General features: G+C 31.5%; 1 protein-coding gene across 1 annotated transcript; it reads right to left on the bottom strand.

The window, feature by feature from the left end:
• Positions 1 to 2,382: 2,382 nt before the first annotated feature.
• On the bottom strand, positions 2,383 to 11,700 carry LOC134683713 (gastrotropin-like). Its single transcript, XM_063543029.1, has 4 exons — positions 11,494 to 11,700; positions 7,202 to 7,377; positions 5,723 to 5,836; positions 2,383 to 2,671 (listed from the first exon to the last, which is right to left on the bottom strand). The coding sequence occupies exons 1-4, from the start codon at positions 11,567 to 11,569 to the stop codon at positions 2,618 to 2,620; spliced, it is 420 nt and encodes a 139-aa protein (XP_063399099.1). The 5' UTR covers positions 11,570 to 11,700; the 3' UTR covers positions 2,383 to 2,617.
• Positions 11,701 to 12,414: the final 714 nt, after the last annotated feature.

Genomic DNA, 12,414 nt, shown 5'->3' on the forward strand with positions numbered 1-12,414 from the left:
AAGTTGCAGGTAGAAAATCCGAAACGATCTAAGATGTCCAATGAAATGTCCCCGTAACCGTAATTTGACGTTCACGTTTTAACGTTAATCTGTATACGACTTTTCTTGCATATTTGGCATAACATGATTTCATGAAATGGTCTGATCTTTATTATAAAATAAAGTTCTCGTTTAATATGCATTAAAATGTAAATCTGCATTGTTACAAGGATATAAGATGTCGAAATATTTAACTTGGATACTCCATAAAGACAATTAAGGCCCCGGAGCTATAACAAAGAGAAAACTTACTAATGACCACACCCCCACCTTATAAAAGCAAGATACATCGAAAAAGGAAATGCAAACAAAAGTGAGATCTTCTTTATTATCCTCCTCAGACCAAAAAAATTAGGCAGTTAGTATTCTTGGTCTTAATTGGTTTACGCTGTCATTTCGGGGCCTTTTATGGCAGACTATGAGATATGGGCTTTGCTTTTGAAGACCTATAATTGTTGATTTCTGTGTCATTTTAGTCTCTTGTACAGAGTTGTCTCATTGGCAATCATACCACATCTTTTTTTATATATACATGTATATTTCAATCATTTAACAAGACTTCAAAATTAATTGTTGTTTTGTTTTTTGTTGTATCTTTAATTCTTCGCAAAAATTAAAAATTGTTCCTGTAATTAAAATTTTGTTCAAATTCAATGGAATTTTGTATTTGCACCGGCATGAAAAAATTAAAAAAATTAAAAGAAGCAACTTCGAAAATCTCTGTACTTTAAGTGGCATTTCTCATGAGTAGAATATAAGATCAACGATTGAAACTTTCCGTGGAACAATGTCAAAATCGTTATTTTATTAGGAACGTCGTGTAACGCTTAAGTGGCACCAATACCGTGCGTAACGTCATAGCTATCGTACATGCATTAACTCAGCACATGCCAACATATTTGCATTAACTAGCTTTCATGAAAATTAAGCTTCCGTTTGTGAAAAAAAGATGTTTTCTTGTTCTCTAATAGGCACGCAAAATGTAGAATCTAATGACTCAATCTGGTCGTCTCAAAGTCAGAGTTATGTTTCCGGTAGGATAACATGGCTTCATGCGAACTTATGGCACGCCGTTATTATATTTATTCAATTTCGAGATATCTTATTTAGTTAAATAAGATATCTTATAAACTAATTGAGATATCTTAATAACAAAATGAGATATCTCATATATTAATTGAGATATCTGATTTATTAAATAAGATATCTTATATATTAAATAAGATATCTTATATATTAAATAAGATGTCTTATTAAAATGTTTATAAAGATATTTTATTAAATATATAAGATATCTTATTTAAAATATAAGATATCTCTATTAATTTATAAGATATCTTATTAACTATATAAGATATCTTTTATATAGTTAATAATAGAGATATCTTATTTACTTAATAAGATAGCTCCATAAATTAATAAGATATATCTATTAGTTTATAAGATATCTCTATTAATTAATAAGATATCTCTATTAGTTTATAAGATATATCTATTAATTAATAGAGATATCTTATTAACTTATAGATATATCTTATAAACTAATAGAGATATCTTGTAAACTAATAGAGATATCTTATAAACTAATAGAGATATCTTATTTACTTTCAAATTAAATAAGATATCTTATAAAAATTAAAGATATCTTAATACTTAATAAGATATCTTGTTAAATAAATAAGATATCTTCAAATTAGAATAAATATAAAACCGGCCTGCCATACGAACTATTATTCCATTTTGATAAAATATTAGTAGGTTTTTCTATATGAATGGGATTTTGAATAAATAAGCATATTCACCTGCGGAAAAAGGATATTCACCGCGCAAAACGTCTCTTGCTTTTACGTTTATAATTTTGGTAAAACACGTTTGATGTACAATTAGTTTTGGTAAATATTTTCCATTACATTAATTTCTCTCGGCCTCAGTGAATATCAGTTTTTCAAAAGTCAATAAAACCGCATATTTACCTCATCAAAAGACAGTAATTGTATAATATCTTGTGAACTACAACGTAGAACGTTAAAAATACAACTGATCGTGTTGGTCTAACAGAAAGTCGGGTGTTTATTTATACCACATTAACACGTTCTCGTTCTGAAAATGCATGTAATTTTATCACTGGACGTTAAACAGCCGTCAGTCCATCCATCGTTTTCATCCGCCAGACGAATTAGGTCGTACAGGTACGAATAGTATATCGTACATGATAACTAAGATATACTAGTATATTGGAAAGTGGTTTTCTGTTATTCTTTGTCGTTGTTTTTCTATTTCTTTGACGTTTACTCAACTAACTTTTATATAATAAGCGTATACAAAAGAAACAGAAAAAAAGTGTATGATCATCCTAGACTATCTCAATACTTGTGTATAGATCTTTTTATTTTTAGATTAATATCTAACATTAAATATTTAAAAACAAAGAAAAACTGCAAGGCACAGTTAAGACAGCTGTATGATTTTTCAAATGACTTGAATTTTCAATGCACAACCTCGAAGACAGTTTGAACAGAACTGTTAAAATCAATGTAATCAAACATTAGTGGAAGTTTTACACATCAAAAATGTCATTTTAACATTTCGTCATCTCAGCTGTCATCTGTATACCATTCTCAAGTTCCATAGTCTAAAAGAAATGAAAGTTTCCACATATTTTTTTTATATTAATATTAATTAATCAATAAATACCAAAATATTACCCTTTCCTGCTGCTAAACGTTTCCCTCAGTTTTAGTTTAATACCCCGATTTTGTTTTTTGTCCATGGATTTATGAGTTTTGAACAGCGATATACTACTGTTGCCTTTATTTAAGATAGTTAATAATAAATAAACTCATCATGAAAACCAGGATTAAATTTTGTATTTTGCCAGACGCGCGTTTCGTTTACAAAAGACTCATCAGTGCCGCTCGAATCCAAAAAAGCTAAAAAGGCATAAAAAAGAAGATGCAGTCACATATTTTAAATTAAGATTTATGTTAGCTATATCATAAGTAAAATGTTCAAGGTTAACGATTGTTTAAAATAACAAGTTGATAGTCAGAAAGTTATAGTTCTAACCAGTGTCCGATTGTTTAAAATAACAAGTTGATAGTCAGAAAGTTATGGTTTTAACCAGCGTCCGATTGTTTAAAATAACAAGTTGATAGTCAGAAAGTTGTGGTTTTAACCAGCGTCCGATTGTTTAAAATAACAAGTTGATAGTCAGAAAGTTATGGTTTTAACCAGCGTCCGATTGTTTAAAATAACAAGTTGATAGTCATGAAGTTATGGTTTTAACCAGCGTCCGATTGTTTAAAATAACAAGTTGATAGTCAGAAAGTTATAGTTCTAACCAGTTCCGATTGTTTAAAATAACAAGTTGATAGTCAGAAAGTTATGGTTTTAACCAGCGTCCGATTGTTTAAAATAACAAGTTGATAGTCAGAAAGTTATGGTTTTAACCAGCGTCCGATTGTTTAAAATAACAAGTTGATAGTCAGAAAGTTATGGTTTTAACCAGCGTCCGATTGTTTAAAATAACAAGTTGATAGTCAGAAAGTTATGGTTTTAACCAGCGTCCGATTGTTTAAAATAACAAGTAGATAGTCAGAAAGTTATGGTTTTAACCAGCGTTCGATTGTTTAAAATAACAAGTAGATTGTCAGAAAGTTATGTTTTTTACCAGCGTCCGATTGTTTAAAATAACAAGTTGATAGTCAGAAAGTTATAGTTCTAACTAGTGTCCGATTGTTCAAAATAACAAGTTGATAGTCAGAAAGTTATTTTTTAACAAGCGTCCGATTGTTTAAAAATAACAAGTTGATAGTCAGAAAGTTATAGTTCTAACCAGTGTCCGATTGTTTAAAAAAACAAGTTGATAGTCAGAAAGTTATGGTTTTAACCAGCGTCCGATTGTTTAAAATAACAAGTTAATAGTCAGAAGTTATGGTTCTAACCAGTGTCCGATTGTTTAAAATAACAAGTTGATAGTCAGAAAGTTATGGTTCTAACCAGCGTCCGATTTTTTAAAATAACAAGTTGATGGTCAGAAAGTTATGGTCCTAACCACTGAACCAGTGTCCGATTGTTCAAAATAACAAGTTGATAGGCAGAAAGTTATGGTTCTAACCAGCGTCCGATTGTTTAAAATAACAAGTTGATAGTCAGAAAGTTATGGTTCTAACCAGCGTCCGATTGTTTAAAATAACAAGTTGATAGTCAGAAAGTTATGGTTCTAACCAGTGTCCGATTGTTCAAAATAACAAGTTGATAGTCAGAAGTTATGGTTCTAACCAGTGTCCGATTGTTTAAAATAACAAGTTAATAGTCAGAACGTTATGGTTCTAACCAGTGTCCGATTGTTTAAAATAACAAGTTGATAGTCAGAAAGTAATGGTTCTAACCAGTGTCCGATTGTTCAAAATAACAAGTTGATAGTCAGAAGTTATGGTTCTAACCAGTGTCCGATTGTTTAAAATAACAAGTTGATAGTCAGAAAGTTATGGTTCTTACCAGTGTCCGATTGTTTAAAATAACAAGTTGATAGTCAGAAAGTTATGGTTTTAACCATCGTCCGATTGTTTAAAATAACAAGTTGATAGTCAGAAAGTTATGGTTCTAACCAGCGTCCGATTGTTTAAAATAACAAGTTGATAGTCAGAAAGTTATGGTTCTAACCAGCGTCCGATTGTTTAAAATAACAAGTTGATAGTCAGAAAGTTATGGTTCTAACCAGTGTCCGATTGTTCAAAATAACAAGTTGATAGTCAGAAAGTTATGGTTCTAACCAGCGTCCGATTGTTTAAAATAACATGTTAATAGTCAGAAAGTTATGGTTCTAACCAGCGTCCGATTGTTTAAAATAACAAGTTGATAGTCAGAAAGTTATGGTTCTAACCAGTGTCCGATTGTTCAAAATAACAAGTTGATAGTCAGAAAGTTATGGTTCTAACCAGCGTCCGATTGTTTAAAATAACAAGTTAATAGTCAGAAAGTTATGGTTCTAACCAGCGTCCGATTGTTTAAAATAACAAGTTGATAGTCAGAAGTTATGATTCTAACCAGTGTCCGATTGTTTAAAATAACAAGTTGATAGTCAGAAAGTTATGGTTCTAACCAGTGTCCGATTGTTTAAAATAACAAGTTGATAGTCAGAAAGTTATGGTTCTAACCAGTGTCCGATTGTTTAAAATAACAAGTTGATAGTCAGAAAGTTATGGTTCTAACCAGTGTCCGATTGTTCAAAATAACAAGTTGATAGTCAGAAGTTATGGTTCTAACCAGTGTCCGATTGTTTAAAATAACAAGTTGATAGTCAGAAAGTTATGGTTCTAACCAGTGTCCGATTGGTCATTTGCAGGTTCAGTGTTATAAATTTGTCCAACTATTCAAGTATTTGCATATTAACATTTGTATACGTATATTTCATAAAACAAAACAAAGTACAATAGACCGTTACCTGACATAAATCTTAACCTTGAATACATGTTTACCCGTTTGAAAGGTTTAACACTAGTTATTTGCGAGCTGTTATTTACTTGCTGACCGGTGTGAGCAAAGGCTCCGTGTTGAAAACCGTATTTTGACCTATAATGGTTTACTTTTAAAAATTGTCACACGGATGGAGAGTTGTCTCTCTGGCACATAATTATACCACATCTTCTTACACCTAACTAATAATTAAAACGATACTTACGGTGATAAGTTTATCTCCCTTTATTTCCCTCACAACTTTGACTGTTTTCCATCCCATTAGTTCGCTTTGTTCTTTCATTGTCATTTTACTGTCAGAATCAATGGTTATTGTAAACTAAACAAAAGAAACGTGTTAAACATTAATTTCATTTTTTTTACATTTTACATTTGAATGCATTTTCTGTAAAGGATTGTAAAAGGATTGTAAATGAGAGAGGGCAATATGTTTTGTGAGATTCTTCTTGTTATGTTTTCATTTGCAAAATTTTAAGTGAAATCGAAAAAAATATATAATTCGTGTACAAATTTTTTATTATCTTGTTACACTGAATTGATGCGCAAGTATGGCTTGTGTAATACAATCATTTAAACATGAATCCATTGTACAGAAATGTGATATTTTATAATTCTTTGAGAATGTCATGTTAATTTCCAATGTTTTTATGTAGCATTTGGGTTTTACTCTTTTTCTTAAGTTTAACAATTTTTCTCTTTTCATCTTAAGTGCACGTCTCCCTCGATAAAGCCAGTTTAGAATATGAATTATCATATTGGTTTCGAATGTGGTAACATATTTTCAATTATTTATGTTTATAGTGTTATCTTATACCATTGGGATGCCTTTAATATTAAGTTACTTTGAGTAATAAAATTTGGTGCCAATAAATTCATTACGAGTGAATAAATATGACTGCATTGGCGTAACATGATACCATAGCATATGAATAAAAGTAAATTACGGGAATAAGGGAAATCGTGAATGAAACATTTAAAATGTAACTATAAGAATAATCAAAATACACAAGAGGGAAACATACAGGAATTTAATAATATGTGTGTAAACAATAAAGTAAACTCTCAATCATAATGAGTCAAATTGAGAGCAAATCTAAAATATGAGAAGCGAGAAATTATGACGTTACTTAAAAAAATTATCGTTGGTCATCTCAACGAGATTTGTTTTCTCGCTTGAGCCGGTAAGGCAAAAGTGATAAAAACAATCGAGCTGAGATGACCAATGATAATCTTTTTATCGCTATTAACCTTAGACGCACCCTTAGTTGGTAGTAATGATTTTTTTTATCGCTATTTTAAGAAAATTTCCTTTGACCTTAATAACTGATAACTTTTGTTCTCAGCGGAGACGGGTGCTATGAAAAATTCTCGCTAGAAACAAAGGCCGCACGTGTTTGTTGTCTATGAAATTAACAACGTTGTCATAGGTAAAATAGCGATAAACAGATTATCATCGGTCATCGGATTTCAATTGTTTTTCTCACTTTCTCTGTACCGGCTCATGCAGAAAAATCAATCTCGTTGAGATAACCAACAATAATCTATAAATATCACTCTACTGTGCTGAGAAAGGAAATAATCAGTCAGTAATAACGAAGGAAAATATCGTTCTAAAGCGATATCAATATATTATAATACGACATTATTTGTCTAAACACGAATATTTTCGTTATAATGTATATACCTTAAGACCTTTCCCAAAAGGTCCTGTAGTAGACACTTCTTCACCAGACTTGAATTTATAACATTTGCTTGGTGTTACGTCACTAGATGCGTCACACATCCAGTATTCTCCGTCTTGTTTAAATTCCAATGTGCTCTTAGCATTTCTGAATTTTTCAATCAGGTCTTCAGTGACACCTGTAACGATGCTGTGTACATGTAATGTTTAAGTCGACGTAGAAACTAAGTATCTTTGAATATCTATAATCTGGAAAATATCCAGTTTTTCTGCTTCATTAGTATATGATTGATAACAACAGATGTAACAATTTTATGAAAGGCAAAAGAAATAATTTCTGCTTCGATTGTTTAATAAAAACCTTCTTTTTCATTTAATGTCTCGTTTCACTATCTCTTAACGGCAAAAGGCTTAAATAGTAAAATTTTGTGATGCCGATGGAATTTATTGGTTGTCATGTTCTATTGATTTAAAATGCTAATTATTCTTAAAATACTAATTTGAAAGGTCCAGAATGTAAACAAACTTTCACCACTTCCTGAACGTTATGTACAATTAATTGAGATTTAACATTTAGCTTTCTTATTTTTGGTACATTATAGCTTTGTTTGACACAGCTAAGAAATGGACAAAGATACCAACGTGTACCACATTAAATACTGAATCAATCATGGTCACACTATAACGAATTTCTCTAAAAGTAAGGGCATGACGAAGCTGGCTGGATTGAAACAGGACATTGCTAATTTGGTTGATTTTTTTTTATAAACACAACGAAATAATTTAGGTGTTTCAATATGACTTATCGCTATTTTTCTGCCCATTTTATGTGTTGTAAACGTTCTTGCAAAAACGAATGCTGACGTGACCAGAGTAAAGTCAGACGTCAGAAGAGCAAAGGAGATTATTGTTCGAGGCATGTTTCTGAGAATATATTATTTTAAGAGTCTAAAATAGCGATGTTTACTACAACACAGCAAATATTTTAAATTAACGTATTTGAAGGTCATTTAAAACAAAATGTATATGAATTAAAAACTGCTTATACTGTATATTTAGATCTAAAATGTGCATGTACAATTTATTCTGCCAGGAAAATAATCAATTACTACATTTCGGATCATTTTGAATGTCCATACCATGTACGAGACGGAAAAACAAGCCCACGTGTTAAGAGAAATAAAGAAAACAAGATGCACATTCTAGGTATAAGTGAATGACTATGGACAGGGTTTTGAAAACAATTGACAAATACAGGAGATACAACCATATACTCTGGTAGAAAAGATGACACACACCAGGGAAGAGTTGCCATTATCATCAACAAATCAGCATCTAAATCACTAATTGAGTACAATCCAGTAAACGAAAGAATACACCATCAGCAGTAACAACACAGGCATCCGGTGGACTATATTTAACTACCTAGAAATTCTGGACTATACAGATGATCTGCCCTTATTGTCACATCTAGTAACACATCTAGTAACACACATGCAAGACAAAACAACTTAGTTACAAAAGAATGCAAGTACGATTGGATTGAATACCAACATAACAGATTTAAATGGGACACCCCTTGATTGCACTTTATCTTTCACCTACTTTGGCAGCATAGTAACATCTGAAGGAGGAGCAGACAAAGACACAGAGCCAGAATAGGAAAAGCAAGAAATGCATTTTAAAATAAGTCACATCTGGAAGTCAAGCAACATCAGTAAGAACACCAGAATTAGACTTTATAACAGTTGTGTACTAGCAGTGTGCTTTATGGGACAGAATGCTAGATTATGACAGAAAAAGACACTAACAAGCTCTCCAGTTTTCACAACTTTTGTCTTAGAAAGATCTTAAGGATATTCTTGCCGCGTTAGATCACCAACAAAGACCTCCATGAAACAACAGGTTCTAACAACATGGAGACTTTATTGAAGCAAAATAAAATGGAAATAAATTGGCTATTTTTTTTAGAAGAGCAACGGAGACTTTGACCAAAGTCGCCCCAAGATTGACACCCGAGGGAAAAGAAAGGACGCCCCAAAACAACTTGGAGAAAACCGTTGAATCTGAAATGAAAGAACATGAAATCAGCTGGGTCAAAATAGAAAAGAGAGCACAGGAAAGATCTAGTCCGTGTGTGTGCCTTCGGGTATACTACGGACTAGGTAGGTATGTATGTATATTTCGAATCTGGTTACTTTTCCTGGGCACCAGGTGAGATCACACTATGATTTTGGTGGGGTTCGTCTAGTTTGCCATAGTGTGTGTTTTGTACTGTTGTTTGTCTCTATGGTCGTTTTTCGTTTACCCTGGCATTGCCATTTCTTTCTCGACAATTGCGTTTGATTGTCTCTTTGGAATATTTGCTTCTTGTAGGAAAACGGTTTAAAAAAGTATAAAAATCACATATCGATTACAATCTGAAAATAACGATATTTTTTTTTTTTTTATCATCTTAAAATGAGATTTGTTGAAATACATTTGACAAGACTGTAATTTACTTGAAATTTCTGGTTTATAAAAAAAGAAAGAAAAAAAGAAAAAAGAGTGTCTGGTTTGACGCTGTTAATTGTCGAATGACTAAATACATTCCGATTCAAATTAAACAAGACTTTTAGTCATCAGTGCTTTGCAGAATTTTAATTTTAAATACGTAAATCATTAAAATGCAATTACCTCCATTCAATCCAGACGTTGAACTTTCATTTGAGTGCAATGTTTTGTTTTATTTATAGTTGTTGTTAATTTATTTTTTTGATTGATGTTACAAATATGAAATTACGAAATGAAGTGCAAATCTGGCACAGCATATTGCGAGCTGTTTGGTTAGTTTGCCTTTTCTGACCAGTAAAAAAAACTATATGCTAGTATCCTGCGGATGATAAACGATAATGATGTGCATAAAATGCTATGATATAACGTACGTATTCAATTTCAATTAAAGACATTTATTGTATCAAGTGTCTGAATGGAATAAAGCTTGAACTAAAATGTCGAAGATGTATTGATAGTTCCGTATGCTATAAAGATAAAGTGATGTAATTTGATAACCAACGATATACATAAAGGCAACAGTAGTATACCGCTGTTGAAAATGATTAAATCGACTGAGAAAAGGACAAATCCGGGTTACAAACTAAAACTCAGGGAAACACATCAAATATAAGAGGAGAACTATGACAAAACACAACATTGACACGTGTAACATGTAACACACACAGAAACGAACTATAATATAATTAGTTATCAAAGGTACCAGGAATATAATTTAATACGCCAGACGCGCGTTTCGTCTACATCACACTCATATAACAATGGCAATTTTCCTATTTGGTACAGGATTGTAATTAGATACACCAGACGCGCGTTTCGTCTACATTTTCCTGACTTGATACAGGACATTTTAAGAAAAAAATGGTTGGTTGAACCTGGTTTCGTGGCATTCAAAACCTCTCACTTTTATGACAATGTTAAGGTGGTACCTATTACACCTGAACTAAAATTAATTTGGCTCGTTTAGTTTTCTTAAAATTTGAACCAACCGTTTATTATAATCAGAAAAATTACACTGGTTATAGAGCAGTTCGACAAATACTTATTTTGATCACTGAGAAGCTTAATATTCCCTTAACAACAAGACGTCATTACACATGTTACAACGTTCTGCTGATTTTACAGAGTTATTTCCCTGTAGTGTTACCACCTTAAATATAACATTAAAATGGGAGAATAAATAGAACAGAAAAACACACGAATAAGGAAAACCATCAAAGTCCAAATGATATATGGATGAAAACAACTAATTTAAAAGGTTACCGTAAGACCTTCAACATAGGAAAGACCGATACTATTTAGTTGTATATGAAAGGCCTAGACATGAAACAAGTAAATAAAACAAAAACATCGGCCTTATTTCTAAAAAAAATAAAAATAAATACTTATGACAGACAATCCTGACCAACAATCATTCAATTACATGCTCCTGACTTATGATAGACACATTAAAATATGGTAGGGGTTTAATCAGTATTGCCATTGCTGTAAAAGTAATTTGATTCATTAAACGCAGTATTCCAGTTCTTGTATCAGCCTATTTATAAATATATATATATAAATAGATTCGAACGTCATTGATGAGTCTTTTGTAGACGAAATGCTCGTCAAGGGCAAATACAAAATTTCAATCCAGGTATATATGATGAATTTATCATACAAGAGAGAATGCATTGTTTTATATGCAAAGTCTACCAAATATATAAAAATATTATAGATACTATATAAAAAAAAAATCTTACCTGATGCTTTGGCAAATTCTTCATAATTTGTGTATGAATCTCCGTCTCCTGTCCATTTTCCTATGAACTGAGTCATTATTATTCGATCAAACGAAAAGTTAGGATGTTGCGAATTATAATGATATTAAAACCTGTTTTCTGTTTGTTATATCCACTGCAACCAATATTCTTGAAGTATATAGAAATGTAACTCATTATTGAATGTAAATATTTAGCTGATTGGATGTTATGATATTCCATAGTTATTGATCTTGTCTGCTACTTATGTTTGCTTTCCTCCATTACTCTGTCATTAATTAACTTATTTTCATTCAGAAGCCTGTGTATTGCATTTTAATGATAGATACACGGTATTATTGTCTTGTTAATTTCTTAAAGTTAATATTTTTAGAGTGTTTTTATGCTTAAATCATCGTAACACTTCTCATCCAAATTAACAGTTATAGGTCATCGTACTGTCTTAACCAATGTACACTACCAATACCGCATAGTCAGCTGTTAAAGGCCGCTAAATAATTATTGTAAAGCAATTCAAACGTGAAAACTAACCTAATTATTGTACCAAATAAGGATTGAAAAATAATATGATTGGCGGTTTTTGGCTGTTTTCTGCTCTCTAATCGTGTTGTTGGCAAAAGAGATGATTTCAGCATTTAAATTGTAAACTTTCCATTTCTATGTAGCATCATTTCAGCAGCGCCTGCATACTGATTTTACATGTGTATATCCCAATTGATAAGATTTTCCCGGGCTTGTATTTTCTATCATGATTTCCTTAAAAAAGAAGTGCTGCTAAAAAAAACACCAAGAGCTCCAAATAGTGAAGTTGAACTCATCCTTTCGTTAATTTTTATTTTCAACCGACCCTTATTGTCAATTTCTAGATGTAAGGATGTAAGTCAAGATATGAGGCATCACGAG

The sequence above is a fragment of the Mytilus trossulus genome, chromosome 9 (assembly GCF_036588685.1).
Source record: "Mytilus trossulus isolate FHL-02 chromosome 9, PNRI_Mtr1.1.1.hap1, whole genome shotgun sequence".
NCBI classification, from domain to species: domain Eukaryota; kingdom Metazoa; phylum Mollusca; class Bivalvia; order Mytilida; family Mytilidae; genus Mytilus; species Mytilus trossulus.